The sequence below is a fragment of the Melospiza georgiana genome, chromosome 12 (assembly GCF_028018845.1).
Source record: "Melospiza georgiana isolate bMelGeo1 chromosome 12, bMelGeo1.pri, whole genome shotgun sequence".
In the NCBI taxonomy this organism is placed as follows: Eukaryota; Metazoa; Chordata; class Aves; order Passeriformes; family Passerellidae; genus Melospiza; species Melospiza georgiana.
The window spans coordinates 9,952,198-9,969,926 of NC_080441.1; the positions used below are offsets into that span (position 1 = coordinate 9,952,198).

At 41.2% G+C, this 17,729-nt stretch overlaps 1 protein-coding gene across 7 annotated transcripts in view; it reads right to left on the minus strand.

Annotated features, from left to right (window-relative positions):
* TENM1 (teneurin transmembrane protein 1) overlaps positions 1 to 17,729 on the minus strand; it is a 769,900-nt gene that overhangs the window by 23,614 nt on the left and 728,557 nt on the right. For all 7 annotated transcript variants that reach the window (XM_058032978.1, XM_058032976.1, XM_058032977.1 and 4 more), the window contains 2 exons: positions 5,592 to 5,958; positions 2,889 to 3,399 (listed from right to left, as the gene is read on the minus strand). In XM_058032978.1, the coding sequence (XP_057888961.1) occupies positions 2,889 to 3,399; positions 5,592 to 5,958 (878 nt within the window). The remainder of the gene's footprint in view (positions 1 to 2,888; positions 3,400 to 5,591; positions 5,959 to 17,729) is intronic.

The window sequence follows — 17,729 nt, forward strand, 5'->3', positions numbered from 1 at the left end:
ATTGATTTCAGTACTCACATGAGGAAGTGCTCACTAGTATTTGAAATGCACACATGGGGATATTGCTTCACAATCCATTTGCATTTCTATGTGTAGCACAGTTAAGAGTTATATCATTTCAAAGGGAAAGCAGTCTAATTAATTTTTTCAGAGTTGTTTCTTGCAGGTGTTTTCTTGTCCTTGATTTAATAGAGGACCAGTGCTTCCCCTCTCCTTTTACAGCTTTAATGACACAATATTAAAAGAAATCTAGATGACTTAAAATTGTACATTAGCTATAATTGTATGCAAGAGCTCTTTCAGCACTTCAATTCCATCAGATTAGAGTAGATGGATGACAAGTACTTTTGTAGGTGGTTTTCTACCTCTTAATAATTTCCCTCTGCGAGTGAATCTGACATAAAGGTAGATGTTCTGAACAGCTCATTATCTTTGCTCATGTTCCCAAGTATGTGTGATATGTGTTGTTAAACTAACTCATCCCTATTTCAGCTTGACAGTGCCATGGGTTGAACTTTTGGATGGGAATGCAAATCTAGCTTAAGCACCAAAGATGATTTCAAACAATTTGAAAGTTGCTCTTAGTTCCAATGCTACATTCTCATAGTGCTCACAAGCAATTCATATAAACCCTTCAAAAAATTCTAATCTTCAAACTGAAATTGGCTATCATTACAGAACGTGACCTCGCTGGAAAGCAGTATCTGGGTAAAAGATAACCAAAGCCATCACAGCCCATGACCTATTCATGGCAGCAGGTGAGCAGCATCTCCTGAAAGCACAACTATTCAGCACAGAGGTGATTACAGCCCACTGTGTCTTTGATTGGAGCAGACATTCTGCATTTCAGTCATTGAAGAATTTGTAATGTATTATGAAAATGACTTAATATATTGGATTGAATATAAATAGTAATCACATTATTTTATTTAATTGACATTATTTAATTTTGTTGCTGTTTTTGCAATGCTAAAGTTGTAATTCTGTTAGTTTTCCCTGACTAATGCAGGCTGGCAGGAGTGTGTGGCCATGCAAATCCTGGACAACTCGAAGCATTGGTGAGGACAGTGTTACCCAGCCTGTAGTTAGAGCTGGGAAAGTATGTAAAACTCTTTAATTTAGCAAAATTTCCTTGAGTTAATCATATACATCATATAAATCCTCCCAAGCTACAGGTACTTCTTAATGACTAAATCTATACTACATACTGCAGGAGGCACTTGCAAGCAGGTAAAGTCCTTTAAAAGATCTTTCAGCCCTACTTTAAAAAGAGGAGCAAGCAATAGTATAGCAAGAGCAATAGTGTGAAATGGTTTATGCTCAATGTCAGTGGGACATTGAGAGTACAAATGCCAGGACTGAAAGGCACCTGACTAAAAATAATCTCTCTCCCATGCTCTAACAATCAAGGCCCTGCTACAAGGCCTGCTGTTCAGCATTTTAATAGACATGGAGTTACTGTAAAGGCTCTTTGAAAGTGTCACTGGTCTGTGGTATGGACTGACATCATCATCAAGTGGGGATATAAATGGCCAACTCTCAGCACTGAAATTATTAAAACCAAGCATACATACATTTGCAGTCAGTTCTGTTTATAAAAGGTGACTCTGATCAGTGTTTGAACAGCACCAGGGTATCAGAGAGCTTGTGCTGTTGCAAGGGAGTTGAAATTTCCATCAACAGATGTTTGATAATGATAACTGAACCAGGAAGATCCTGTATGCTTTTGTTTTCCCAGGAAGAGTAAAAAAAGGCCCTCTCTAATGGCTTATACTTATGCCCACCCTATTAATTTAGTCTTTGGCAGAATAATAGAGAACAGGATGAAGAAACATCCTGTTGAATAAAAACCCTCACACACTAGGCAGCATTTTCGCTGCTTTTATCCTACTTTCATTTGAAGAAATTATAATTCTAAAAACCTGTAATGACAGGGACTCAACCACCTCTCCAGGTGACTCAGGCAGTAACTCACTTCTTATCAATGTGTTTTTTGTTCCAATCTCACCTAGATGGGTTTCATTTTAGTTTTTGACCATGAACTCCTATGCTCTACAGAAAATAGGTACCATTATCTTACTTAAGGACTCTGAACTAGGGACAGGATTTTCATCCAGCACTTGCTGAATCCTCAAACAGGGATTATGACAATTAATTACAAATAATGATCCAGATACAAGGCACCACTTTGTAAATAAAAAATGAACTTTCTCTTGGGTTGTTCTCAGACTGGGGTGTCCTGACTCCATCTTGAATTATCTTGTCTTGCTTTTTAGAAGTTCTGTCAATGGTCTTGTTTATGAAGCCTTTCCATCTTCCCTTATATACAGCCTTTTGCTATTACATATCCATTTGCTATTATTAAATATCTTCCTCCCCTGCTGGTAGAGACAAGCTCACTCTTGTCTTTGGATATTCCTTCCACTGAGATGCTCAATTTCCTTCGCAACACCCCGTTCTCTGGTGAGTATGCTAATTTTCCCCTTTTTGCTGTCTTCAGAAATTTTGCAAATTCCTGATTCACATCACAACTTGCCTGTACCACTTAAGCTACAAAAAAAAAAAAAAATCTCATATTTTCATTTAGAGAAACAGATTCTTAACAAGAAAGTGCAAATGAAGTGTAATTTCAAGCAATTTCTGCTGCACTTAACAGGCACTGTGCACAGAGATTTTACATATGACAGGTTTAGGCCCCTAAGAAACGGCAGTGCTTCATTTTAAAAGCTTGTGCAACAGCACTGCTTGTCCTGTCTCACACAGTGTTAGTAGCAGGGTGTCTTTTTAAATGGCTAGAACCGTCTAAGCAAGTTTTACTGCTCATATATAAGTTTCAGTCCCCATAAAACAGGACTCCTTGCAGCAGGCATTTAGTGTCGTGGACTTACTCATACACAGTTGTCCATCCGTTCTCATCGCTCTTGGTTGCTAAAAGCCCCGTGTTTCCAGGATATGTCATCAGGGCCAGGTTGTAGCCTTGGGCATAGACCCTTTTCAGGACCCCATTGCTGCTGATGGTGAGCCAGTAGACCTGGCCCCCCGGCACCACCACCCAGAGGGGCAGCCCGCTGGTGTCCCTGCGGATGTGCACCGAGTTCCCGCTGCTGCTGGTGATGGTGGCCACGTCCCCGTCGCCGCTGTAGGAGAAGTTGTAGATGTAGTCCCTGGTGATGAGGTTGAGCGTGTGCAGGTGGGTGCCATTGATGGTGAACTGGTAGAGCTCCTGGTCGGCGGGCGAGGCGATCTCGTACAGGCCGGAGTCGCTGAGGTGCGCCCGGTTGCGGCTCACGGCGCGGATGCGCACATTGCCCAGGTCTGCCACGTACAGCGTGTCGTCAGGAGACACCGCTAGGGAGGAAGGTGCTTTCAGCTTTGCGTCTTTGGCATATCCACCATCACCTGGAGGAGAAATGGGAATTTTAGCAATCTCTAATGCCCTTGTTAAGCTGATCTTCTTAAGCCTGACAGGCTGCTTCTCTGCAGTATCATTTACAGGTCAATAAAACAATATCCTCTTCCAACTAATTAAATCCCTATTATCTAAGGTTGGTGCAATTCTAAATTAGTCTCAGTGAAGACAAACAGGAATATAAATTATCTAATTCACAGCATTTTTGCTGAGTCCCAAACCCTGGTGTTCAGAAAAGCTTTAATGCAGAATTGTGAAAGAAAAGACTGCAATACCTGAAGTTTCATTCCCTACTTACTGTCTGTTGGCGTGTTGTTAAAGTAGAATTGTGTTGTAAACAAAAAGAAAATAAAACTCAGTAATTCAGCTAAAATGACACAGAAAGAAAGATTAGTTTATACTTATTAAAAACTCAACACTGCAGGAAAACAAAATCAGAACAGTAGCCAAAAAGTGCCTTGAGAAACAATCCCTTTCAGTATCTCTTGACAATTTACTTGATTTGTGTCATTTAAGGTTTCAAAAGGATTTTTGCATTATCATGGTCTGTATGTGTCTATCAAAATGAGTTTACATGAGCAAGATTCCCTGTAAATAGCAAGAAAGCATATTAAACCTCACTCTTAGGGAAAACCACATTACTGTGTGTATTTTTCTACTTCTCCTGACTGAGTCAAGAAATTGCTGGAGTGTTTGAGCACACCCTATTGGTGCTCTCGAGCCTGTTGGCTTCCTTGGAAATGGAAAAGTCAATGGATCTTTCTGCCAAGCTGACCCTGCCTTTCACCAAGCCAGGCTGGCACAATCATTATATTTGCCTCAGTTTTTTTCATTTTTCAGCACTGAGACTAGTTTTCCTCAATAGGAATCCTGTCCAGGATTCTGTTCCTCACTGGTGTCCTAGAGCCACCACTAAAGCTGGCAGCACTTGGCAATGCACAGGAGCCTTTGATTATCATCACAATGCTGGGTCAGTAACCCACCTTCTGTGGAAGACCATTTGCATTTTTTCCTCTCTATTCTTGACATACTTAATGTTTTCCTGTCAGTAATTAACCTTTTACTTGAAATGAGAGGCTTAAGAATTATGATGACATTATTATGGAGCTGAACATGTTCAGTTCTTAGAGATGACAAGATGGCAACATACTGCACACCTCTGTATGGGAATGCTGCCCTTTGTCCCATTATGTTTTATAAAATAAAAGAGCCAAACTCTGTTTTGGTGCATGCAGGGGAGAGTGGCTGCGCTGCTGAGAATGTCCAGCAGTGCACTGCAGGCCTGGAACTAACTCCAGTTTCAAACACGCAAAGAGAAAGGAATTCTGCACAGTATATGTTTGCACCATTTTGCTGGTGGTGCAGTACGACATGAGTGATGAGAAGGCATAAGCTGGTGTTTTGCACTTGATATGAAACCTCTTGCTGAGCAGAGCCGCCTGTTCCAGTAGCATTTAGGTACAATTTGGTACCACCTTCAACAGGGGCAAATGCAGCTTTGACAAATGACACAGCAAGGCGGACCTGGAAGTAATTCTGAACAGTGTGTAATCACTGCATCAAAAGAGAAAAAGCTAGCACCACTCTGAAGTTCCTTCAGTGGCAATGGAAGACTCACATCTCAGCAGTGAATGGATTAAATTCCTGAAGACCTGCTGATTAGGTTTTGGGCTTTCCAAGGAAACCCATTCACTGCTTGTCACTCCCTCCCCTTGTTACTTTGCTGATCTGCGGCTTTATCAGAAAACCCAACTGTCACAGACATCTTTTGTGAAAAATCCTTTCTTTAGGATTTTTCCTTTGGGAAGCTGAGGCTCCAGAAAAAGAATGTAAACAATGGTTATCTGCTCCTGTGGAATGCAACAGGTGCACCTGTGATTGGCCCATGTTGGATGTTTATAATTAAGGGCCAATCAAAGGCCGAGCTCTCTCTGAGACAGAATCAGAGAGAGCTCCTTTGTTTACTCATTCTTTTTCTATTCTTAGCTGGGCAAGCTTCTAGGAACTTTTTCTCTCTATTCCTTTTAGTATGGTCTTAATGTAATATATATCATAAAATAATAAATCCAGCCTTCTGAACACGAGGTCAAGATTCTCGCCTCTCTCTTCGCCCCTGAAGGGCCCTTGCAAGCCCAGCAACACCCAACAGGTGACAGACAGGAAATAAAAATCACCTCCTTACCTGAAAAACAATCACAATTGGGATCAATCTTGCAGTCACAATCCGACGGGGCTCCAGCAATGACAGAGATCTCCCCGTTGGTGGTGACCTGCTGGATGCGGTTGATTTTCCTCTCGTCGGTCTCGGCGATGTAGAGGACGCCGCTGTGGGACACGGCGATGGCGCGGGCGGACTCCAGGGTGGAGTGGATGGCCACCTTGCTCACCAGGAAATGGTCGATGCCGGGCACCTGGCAGTGGATGGGGCGCCCCGCGATGATCCGCACGCGCCGGCTCTCGGAGATCTGCAGCACGATGTTGTTGTCCAGGACATACAGGGAGTTGTCCAGAGGGTTCACTGTCAGGTCTGTTGGCCACTCTAACCGCACCTGGAAAAAATATAAACGGGAAAGCAGGGGAAAAAAAGGGAAGGATAATGATTAGGGCAGTACGACAGTTTTATTTAACCGTCTCTGATCACATCATCAAGATGCCTGGCAGATTCTCTCAGCACTGATTCTCTAGTACCTTTAATTAGGTTTGGAACAAATTTAGACAAGCATACTCTTTTCTGAGGTCCCACTCCAGTGTGGAACAAAATTTGATTTGAAAAGTAATTTAGCACCCTCTGAGAGGTATTTGCACAAGTCCATTAAAGCGGGAACTTTATTACACCTGTGCAGTCATGCAAATAAAAACACACACTTCATGTCATGCAACATCAGCCGGAAAATTTTTTAGGTTTGAATGTTATTGTTTCAAGGTTGCAGTCAATGCTGGCAGAGTGAGAGGTTGTCAATGTCGTAACACTTTAATTGCCTGTTAGCACAAAAGGAAAATGACATACCAGAAGAGTAGGACTCATTTCCACTGTTATTTACTAAGCAAGAAATGTTTATAAGACTTATATGCCACAAGAAATACAAGCTTAATTCTTTGTAGCAAAATAATACACCAATATATCTTACTTTGTATGATAATGCAGCCAAGCTTAATTATTTATAATGATTTTGCTTTGTGAATTCATTATTTCAGTCATGGAATAAGTAAATTTGTCATACTTAAGAGTAGCTTTTTGCCTTTCTCCATGCAGGTGAGAGTGCTGACCAAAGGAAGTTTCAAACCAAGCTGGAGGAAATAGCTGAAGAATGACCTCTCTCAAAAAGTATCACTCTGATACCTTTTGCATCGTGATCTGGAGGAATTAAACATGCTTCAAATTAAAAGTAGGGCTCCCTGTCCACCTGAAAGGCAACCAGTACACAGGCTGCTGATCTGGCCAGAGCTTCAAACTCCTTCTGCTGAGAAAGGCATTGCAGGATTGCTGAACTGGGAAACAACAACAGAGCAGGCTGGTCCCTCTCCCCAGCTCATGCCAGTGGAGGATTTGGACTCCAGGTTGTCTCTGGACAGGTCAGAAAACAACTGAGCCCCTAAGATGGCAAGAGATCATATTTAAGTCTGTCTCAGGATGCTTTACTTGTTATCCTTCATGAAGAGATGGCTGCTTTTATTTGAGTGGAATTTTTCTGGTCTAGATATTTCAATCATCAGAAGACAATAATTACCAGCCTAAAACGTAACTGGTTTACATGCTTTATATGTCACAGAAGCTTTTACTATTTCACTTATTCTCACTTTGATGCTGGTTTTGCTCATTTTTCCACTGTGCTAATTAAAAGCATTATGAATGCAGAGACTGCTGATGCTCCCACAAAGCTCAATGCCATATGCTGGAGTGTGTGGCCATCAGCAGCCACCTGCCTGCCTGGGGTCAGCTCAGCACCAGGCTGGAGGCCAAGTCTCTCCCTTCTCAAGCAGCAGTATTTCCTGAATAATCTCATTTCCAGAGGTGCATTGCTGGTTTGGTAAGTGATGTTTTAATAATGTGAGGAGGGCACTGTGGCTGCTGTGTCTCATCCTGTGTGGGTACCACACCATTACAGAGGTTCACAGAGCAATCCCATTCCTGCTTGTGCCTTTTGGCCAGGCAGCATCATAACTGGCATTAAGAGTAATGCTCTTGGGCTCAAGATTTCTGCTGAACCAGGTGGTGGAGCCCCTCCAAATGATGCTAAATGTGGTGAAGCAGTTGGAAACAGATTCCTCCCATAGCAGTGCTAATTTCTGTGCACGTGTGACTGCCTGGGTTCCACCCACTGCTCTGAGGCTGGTTTGCACACCACTGTTAGCTCTTCCTTCAGCTGAGAGCTCACTGGGACACCAAATAAAACTCCTCGCTTAACAGAAAAATCTCTACGTGCCTTTCTCCAAAAAGCTTGGAAAAAACATATTTGCAATGCACCTTTTAATGTAGAATAATTTCTTTTTCAACCAAAGTAGATGGATTAGTTTTAATGGCAAATAGACACCTTCAACTTTAGGGCCTCCACAGATGGCATTGCTGTAAAAATAATCTTTGATTATCTGCAACTAGATTATTCACAATTAAAAATCTGGGACAAAACCATCTATTTTACCATAATGACCTTGCCTAGCACCTGCCATGTTTTGATAGCTGGTTTTTTTTTTTTGGACCAGCTACACTGCCTTTGCCCAGCAAATAATGTGAATTCCTCCCTCTGTGAAGGTATGTCTGGTGTCCTGCAGATAAACAGGGACTGGTTTGGGCCTAGAAAACTTTTTCTCTGGTTTATTTGAGGTGGATTTAGTTTACTGAAATAGAAGGAACTCTTATGCAGATGCACATTTCACTTGAAGCAATGTGCCTAAAGCTTAACAGCTGTTAACTGCAAGCATATTTGCTTTCATACTGCTCACATCTAAAACTAGCTGCAGTGGGGTAAAAATAAATAAAATTTTAGTTGGAAACATCCAAACAATTTTTGTTACTACACCAGAACTGCTGCCCAGCTCTCTGCTCTGCAAAGCTAACTGAAGGTTATTCCTTCAGCTTCCCTTCTGCAGTTTAAAGCAGTCATGGATATATCCATGGTTAAATTTCATCTGAAATATTGAAGGTAGCACACACCTGTGTCTGGAAACTGCAGCATAAAAACCAGCTGCTGCACACTGCAAGCTTATGCTGGTGAAATTGGAGGGGGAAAAGAGGTGAAATGGCCCAATTAAAATCAAACATACACAATAACACAAATCACTGAGCATTCCTAATCTGAACAAGAATTTCAGAGATTTAGAAGAAATCTGCACTGTTCTTGTCAGGATTAGCCTTCATGACATCTTAAAGTGGTGTAAGATGGGACTGCTGCTGTCCCACTCCATCCCTTCTCCCAGTGCATTCCCCAGCAGCAAGGCCGGTTTATGGCTTCCTACAGAGAGCAGGTTCAGGACAGTTTGCTGGTAAAAAACTAATCACCTAAATCAGCTTAAGCTGAAGTGTAACTGCACCCTGAGGTTCACTGTTACCTTGAAAAGTCACTGGTTGTTTACTCCTCGTTAAAGCAAGCTGCCCTCTGGCAGCTTCTGTGACCAAACCATCAGTTGTGCTTCATTCAAAGGTAATAAACATATTACAGAGAAGCACCTTGATTTTCATCTGATACCACTGTGCCTGCTACAAAGTTCTTCCAGACAAAACCTCAGTTAGAGTTAGAACATTAAATCAGTTAATATACCTTTAAATTTGAAGCAGCACTTCAAAAGTCTGTGTAAAAAAGTCCTTTTCCATATATGTATATATTTTTTGTAACTCAAAATTGGGCCAATTCCAAGCATTTTTTCTTATATTCAGTTGGACTTTTTTTTTAGAGCACTGACCAGAAATGGCATTGCTGATTATCCCATTATAAACAACCAGCCAGGGTTTGTTTATTCATCACAGACTTTTTCAGAAATTTTCAGGTGACAATTCTAGTTTGGTTCACGGGAGACTGAGTATTTGCAATAGAAATCACTGACAAAACAAGTGAACCCTTGAGCAATGAGACTTTTTGCATGTAAGTATTAACATGTCAGCTTTTCTGGGAATTCAGCATTTAAGTGTTAACATAAAGACTCCAACTATATCTAATAATCCATCTCTGGTTTGAGAAGTGCAAAATTAACACCCACCAGTCTGGCTTTCTAATGCATTTTTTCATGTCAAGTGTTCTGAAAAACACCAAGTGCACTAAGCGGGCTTTAATTTAAATGAATTTTCACTGGGAGATCTCACCATGGGCTGCACCACAGGCTTGCAAAGGAATCTCTGCTCCAGCACCTGGAGCATCTGCTCCTCCTTCCTCATTGACCTGGGTGTCTGCAGAGCTGTTCCTCTCACATATCCCCACTCCTCTCTCTTGAGGAGGTTTTTTTCTCCTTCTTAGACACATGATCCCAGAGGTGTTACCACTGCTGCTAATGCCTTGGCCAGCCTTGGATCCACTGGAAATGGGGGCTTCTCACAGAAGCCATCCCTGAGGCCCTCCTGCTAAAGCAAACCTTGCCCACAAACCCACTCCATCCTCCCACAGCAAAGCTTGACAAGTAAATTAAACAGCATCAGTTTTTGCCCAATGGCACTGCTAGGAGTCCACAAATATACTCAACCATTTGTGCCTGTAGATTTACACACATCCAAGGGTTAGTTTGTGAAGAACACTGCTTCACTTTTGGTTTTGAGCATATGGAGAAAACTTTGTGCACATTTTGCATGACGTTTGAGGGCTGAGCCATTTTTGGTACTGTTTAAAACAAATCATATCAAACAATTTATACTGTTCATATCAAAGCAAGACAAGTAAAGAGTGAAAAATTTATCCCTGTCTGCAAATGCCAGTTTCAAGAGCTTAACTGTTTGGTTGTGGGGGTAAATTTCACTGGGATAAGTTTCATTTATCATGGATTAAAAGAAGCTGCATAAATCCCTAGAAAGGCTTCACCATTGCTTTGATTTCTTGCCATGCATTGCTTGTTTATTTTGATTCAATTTCATGTAACAGCATGAAATTCATGCCAAAATTTTTCTGATAGTCCTGACTGATGGATTACTTCCTAACTGTGCTACTCAGCTTCAAGCACTTCTGTTTATGCTACCTCTGCCTTTCTTCAGCTCTATGATATGCACTTGCAGACCTGCTCATGGCCTCTTCTGTATTTCTCTTTTGCTGCTAACTTCCTTTTAAACTTTCCTTTCATTTATCTTAAGAGTCATAGAATATCCTGAGAGGGATGGACCTGCATGTATGGAGGCCAACTCCTGACCTTGCACAGAACAGCCCCAAAAATCACACCATGGGCTTGAGGACATCATCCAAATGTTCCTTGAGCTCTGTCAGGCTTGGTGCTATGAACCCTTTCCTGTTCTGGAGCCTGACCACCCTCTGGGTGAAGAAACTTTTCCTAATATCCAACCTACATCTCTCCTGACACAGCTTCATGCCATTCCCATGGGTCCTATTTATACTCCAGATGTTGATTCCAAACCTTTACTCACCACAACGTCCTTCTAAATGCATTTTCTCTCTTCCTGCCTAAACCCTTCTTTCTCCTTCCTACTGGGAGAAAAGTGGCTCCAAGGAAGGACTCACACATGCCAGCCATTAGGAGTGAGCTGGTAGTTTACAAAGCTGAAGGAGATTGGTTCTGCTTCCCTGAACTCTTCACAGGATGTCTCACTACATATATTTCTCTCTATTTTTGCCCCCTTAGACAATATTTTGTCATCATTTTCTGTCAGTTTGCTCTCACTCTGGGCTCTTCCTTTTGTTGACACTGTCAGCTCCCCATATCAGCTTTGCTCCTTTCCTAATGGCACACAGCAACACAATTTTGGTCCTGTGGTTTGACACTGGGGAACCCTTCCCTGTGGTGGGATTGCAGCCTCATCCCACGCTGGAGGAGCCTTTGTGTCTCCTGCTTCTGATGCTGCATAGCATAAAATCCAGAATTTTACAGTTCAGCTGTAGCAGTCCCTGCCCTAAACTTCACAAATGCTGCTCTCTGCACTCACTGGTTCCCAGTGAAAAACCCAAATAAAAGAGTTTTACAGCCTAATGGCTGCTGTTTTCTACCCTGGGCTGGGAAAGCAGCTGTGGCACATTTACAGATGCAGCTCAGAGGTCTAAGGCCACCAGTTCTCCAGGATCTTGGCTCAGAGAATCTCCCTGCCAACCTGCTTTTGCTGTCAATTATTTCCAGCTGATGAGGGACCTGCTGCAGGAGTATGAAGTAAAAGCAGCACTTCAACAGTTTTCACTGCCTGTCTTTGCTTGCCACAAGACTTGCTGCACTCTCATTTCCCAGCTCTCTTCTTGTTTCATAATTTCTTGTTATTTTTTACTGCTTCACAACTTCCAAGACTGTATCTGGGGTCTAGTAAATCAATATGAAAAGTTGATTTCTATGGGGACGGTTTTCAAATTGTCCTTATTTAACAATAGAGGGAATATTATCCAGTGTCACATAAGCACACTGACTGTAAAAATCAATGGGACTTAGATTGCTAAGCCATTTAAGTCTGCTTAAACATGGTACCCATGGTTTACACAGGCTATGAAAGGAACACTTTGTTAAATGCCCAGAAGGAATTTATGAAGTATTTAGAACAGACTGGTACCTCTGAGAGGAGGAATTTTAGACTCTTCAATTAAAATATCTCAAAATAGACCATGAATTTGAATCTAACCCAAACATGTCTCCAGTGCTGGAGTGGGAATAGATGTCGTCCAAACATGCTGCTGCAGGTAATTTGCACAGCCAAAAGGAGGGAATGAGACCAGGTGGAAATCTAGCTAATAACAGGACTGGCTCCATTCTGCCTCACTCTGTAACTCACAGTTCCAGGTCCTGGGGCTTGTCAGACAAGATGGCACAAAAGTGGGGTTGCATATATCTTGAGTTTTGGCTCCATCTCTCTGTTTTGGGCTCAGAAGTTCTGGATACAGAAAGCCAGTGTGCTGCCAATGCAGATAAGGGAAAGGAGTATCTGGAAAAGCTTTAATTGAGACAGTAATTAAGAGCTGTTTGAGAACAGTGAGGGGCTGGAGCTAGCATATTATTGTGTCTTTTGTTTCCAATAACTGCTGAGGTTCATAAAAGCATCTGGCCTGAAAACTGAGAGGATGAAAGGATACACAAAATGAAATTTCCAAAACTGAAAAAGACAAACCCCTACCTTTCAGCAACACCAGCCACTGTGAATATATCACCTAAATACTCAGACTCTTCCCTGAATTCTGAATGAAACTCATAATGAAAATTTAAATTAAATTCTTGAAATTAAAACTTCCTGCAGATTTGTGCCCAGGAAACTGCCTGCCTCTGCAGTATCTTGACTTCTGACAACAGCTCTGCTCCTCAGGGCAGAGCTCCTTTAACTCCAGGGATGGGCAGAAAGCAGGACTGGGGGAAGAGAAGGATGAGGAGCTGCTGCCAGGAGGTTTCCAGTTGAGATGTGGGAGCCAAAACTGCTCCTCAGCCAGCTCAGGGCTGTAAAACAGATTCCCACAAGGATCAGAACAAATGCCAACTCCACAGCTTTCACAAGAAAATACAAATCCACTTCTGTGGTTTAAACCTTCCCATAAGAGTTAAACTCACAAATATAACTTCTGCAAGGGAAAGAAAATAGGATGGGAAAAATAGTAATCCTAAAATTCATGCTTATGGCAGGGCATCTTCTATGGCAAATTCCTACAACGTTGGGCAAGTCAACAGTAACAGCCTTTTAAAATCCATTGTAAGAGTGAACTAATAATTTACTAAATTTTAGCAGAGAGTTAAAGCAAAATACCTACAGAGAAGTTTCATGATTATCTTTAAATTATACATTTTTTTTCTTCATGGACATAAAAAATGGTAGGCAGAAAAACCAACAGAAGTAATTTGAGTTCTTACTTTTACAGAAATTAGCACCAAGATCAATTGTTATCACATGATTTTCTGGAACTAATCTTTCACAAGTATTTACACAATAGGTCTTTCAACCGAGGAAAATGAATGCAAACAAACTAGCTGTGGTGCTGAACAGAAAGCAAACACATACTGCTGTAAGACTTCAAACAGCTAACAGAAAAAAAGGCACCTTGCATTTTGCAGAACAAACAAGACAACAGCATTCTGTGCAGCAACCCTACAGTGTGAGCATTTGTATTGATTAAATGCAAGGAAATGCACTGGAGAATGTTTGATTCTAGTCTGTAAGCAGGCACTCTGCTTTAAATTTCTGTCAGTTCAGGGCTTTGGTTACTGCTGTGATGCATATTTGGATATGCATTGTAAGACTGTGCCAGAACAGCTTACAAGGATAAAATTTAGGTCTAAAGTTTTTTAAGCAAAATTCAATAACTACCACTTGACTGAATAACATATCTAAAGCCTGTGATGGATTAACTTGGACATAGAAGGAGAGGCATTCTCTTTTCTTGCCTTCCAAAAAGGCTCTAGAAAAGAGATTTTAAAAGTGCACCTGAAAATAGTTTCACAACAGGTTCCTAATCAGATCAATAAATAGTTTTTGATTTTCAGTAGCTGAGTTCTAGATCTAGAAAGGCATAGCATGGCTTCAGGCCTAGAAAGGCTGAAAGGGCTCCACAGAAATGCCAGGCAGGCTCTAAGAAAAAGCTCTAAAAGGCTTCCAAACTACTCCAAGAGACATATCCAGTGGCTCTCTGGCCATGCTCCAGAAGCCATCATGGATTCCCCTGCTCCATAAGCTGTAGATCTAGAAAGTCTGCATATCTTGAAAAAGTCCTAAATGCCTTCAGAATGATCCTCAACATCTCTACTGAGGTCCTAAATATCTGGATCTCAGGCTTCCAGCAGCTTCTAGACCCAGTAAGCTAAAGGAATCCCTAGCAAGTACTAGGTCTAGAAATGTCCTTTAAAATCTCTTCCTTATTCCTTCAAACGAAATACAAAAAAATATGAAGCAAATAGCATAAATCCTTCTAGCTGACTGAAAGCATACAAAAATAATTTCACAAAGAAATTAATTCCTTAGGATTAAACTACTTATACAAGTTTCAACCACTGGAACTCTTCTGATTCCCTAAATTTTTGGCACACCTTTCGTAAGCCACCCAACACATTTCTACGGTTACAATAGCAAAAATCACATTGTTTTTATTGTCACTACTGATATGACAAAGAATTTTAATTCTGAAGTGGCAAGAAAAAAGGAATAAAAATGTAGTATAAATGGATGGAGGACCTAAAGGGTTTTATATCATATCATGACTTTGCCTGGTTCTCACTGGAGACAACTACACACTGTTCAGTTTCCCATTTTGCTTTGAGCAGTCGATTGAATGGCTATTGAGTGATGTTCAGACATTTATGATTTCCTGCAATGTGACCTACATTGCTAAACTTCGTAAATTTATTCTCCAAGGCAGTGTATCATTTTGCATGCCATACTCATCCCAAAGGAAGCTATCAGCAGGAGATGAGGCCCAATTTATAAAAGCTGAATGTCCTTCAGACACTTTTAACTAATTTGTTTGTAAATGTGCTATTGTCAGAGTAACATACTGTATAAAACATCTATAATTCTGTTTGCAGCTCTCTGTGACTTGAACTCCATCATGCACAGCTTTAAGAACACCCTCTCTGAGGCACACTACAAATGGGTAGAACCCATTTCTGTCCTGACATTTGCCATTTTTTTCCTCCACTGACACAGTGTATTTTCATTATTTTTTCCTTGGCACAGCCAACGGTAGAAAAGATGCTGCAGCAAACATGGTATCATGGAGAGGTGAAATCAGGCATTCTTAGCTGTCACTGCTCAGGCTGCAGCTCCTGCCATGGTACTTACTCTGACCAAGCCAATGCTAGAATCCCTATCCCTGCAGTGTGTGACATCTCTGCAGGACAGATCACCTCTGGTGCCCTCAAACCTCCCCTCAAACTCCAGACTTGTGACAACCCATTTGCTTGTCACTTCCCTGGCCCCCTCCTTAAAAAATAACCGTGCAACATTTCCAAATGGCCAAACCAGAATATGGTGTGCAATCTGAAAGGTTTGTAACAGAGGCAGTAAAGACAGCTCCACACAGAGCTCACTCGTTATTCACTTCATAACACAAAAAACCTGTTACATCTGTGGGAGGTCCTTTGGCCCATAAATATGTGAAGGGCTGCTTGGTGAGAGGAGGAAAGCAACATGCACACAGTTCTAGTCCTGACAATTTTTAAAAACATGGCTAAAGTAGGAACTTCTCCATCAAATAGCTGTTCTTAAATCACAGGCAAACCTTGCTAGTGGATGGGGATGAACCACTGGGGTAAAACAAAAGGAGGGACATTGCCTGCTTGGCTTGACTCTGCATCTTCCCTTCAACATCCACATTCTCTTCTCAGCAGACTGACTTGGGGCTTGGAGACCAGGAGGGCAGGGACCAGCTTTCACTATTTGATTAGTTATGGTAGCTCTGCAGTGTAGGGAGAAACCACATACACCTGCATGTATACAGATACAGTTAAATATGAATATATAGATAATAGATTAGGTATCAGCATCTCCATCATGCTTACATTTTGTCCATTATGTCTCTGCAACAGATGAAAAAAGACAGATGTAGTAACCAATGTATCTCAAGACATTGCAGACTCCCACCAGTCTGACAAAGTTGTACTGAACATTTTCTGCAGTGCAATTCAACACAGTAGAGAAAATAATTTTCTGCCAAAAATAATTGATCCACTTTACTCCATCGTAATGAAACCATATTTAGACAGAGAGATAACCAAAGGCTACTTGCACATATGGAATAAAAGGTGGAGCTTTGAGAGAAGCTCAAAGCCTGGAGGAAGTAAGGCAGCTTGGATGAGCTGGTGGATGGTTATGGGCAAGGGCTTTGTGCATGTGCAGGCAGCGTTTGGTGAGCATGGAGGTTTCTTCTACTTGGAAGGATGCATCTGAGAGCACCTGGAGTCAGGGTTGAGCTGCTTCCTTCTCACCAACCATCCAACTCTTACAGAAGATTTTTTCCTTCTAGCAGTTGCTTATTAGAAACAATTTTTTTGAAAAAAATACTTAGAACCTGCATCTGTGTAGCAGGAAGTAAAAGAGAAGTAATGAAATGAGTCTCCTTCACTTCCCCATCAGGTGTCTAATACTGCCTCAACAATCAAAGGAAAGGATGCGATTGCTGGAAGAGTTCATTAAAATGTACATAGTCTTTTACTCAGTCATAATGGATTATTTATGGCAGATAATTGAAATAAATTGCTGTTTTGCATGTGTTCAATACAAACTGAATATTTGGGCTTTAGGAGAAATTGTGGTATTACTTCATTGAATGCTATCCTGTGTCTATGACTAATTTCAAATTCAGTGATAGAATAATTTGATTTGAATATAAATTAGTTCTGACAAAACCAGCCTGCTTTCTGTCTGATATTCAAAAAATGACATTGTATACCTCCCAGTTTGATTTATGAGCTCTCAAGACTTTTTTTCACCTGAGCCTCTTTTCTCTCAGCTTCTGTTGAAGAGAGGCTACTTAGCTGATCCTGTACCCCTGGGAAAAGATATTTGCCCTTATACCTGAAGATTCCTTTTTAAAAAGGCTTTCAGCTTTGTTTTGCTTTGAAGTATGGATGCTAGTGACTGATTGTTCCTGCATATGCTATTATGGCTGGAACAGTTTTGTATAGACTTATAGTTTCTGAAGAGTAACACTTAATTAATTGGAGGGACACCTCATTTTTGAAAAGGTTTGAAAATGCCTCAGTGAAGACCTGTTCTGGTCTATTTCTCAGAAGAACACACTTTCTTGTTGAGATACAGCTGCTCCTCACTGCACACTCACCTCTCACTACCCTTTCAATTAAGCTTGGCAAAGTCCTGGTTCCACTGAAGTCAGTGGCAAAACAGTTGCTGACTTTGCTGGGGCCACGACTTCCACTCCAGCAAAGCCAGAGAAGAAAGAACATGAAATTAAGCAGTAGAGTAAAAAGAACCAGAGAACAAGACGACTTCATTTTGGAAAAAAAATAACAGCTTTGTGGACTCCTTCACCCAGCAAGACCCAGAAAAAATAATAGAGTTCTTTTCTAAAAAGAAAAAAGCTCTGAAAGTCTTCTGTAAGGGAAGACCACAAATAAAATAAAAGTATCTATAAATTGTTATTTCTGCTTTGTGTGCTTTTGTTCAGCAGTTTGGAATATTTATGCTGCATTAATTACTCACAGCTAGAGTAATGTATCAAAAGACACGGGTAGAGGACTAAAAGGAAAGGAAGGACAGGAGTAG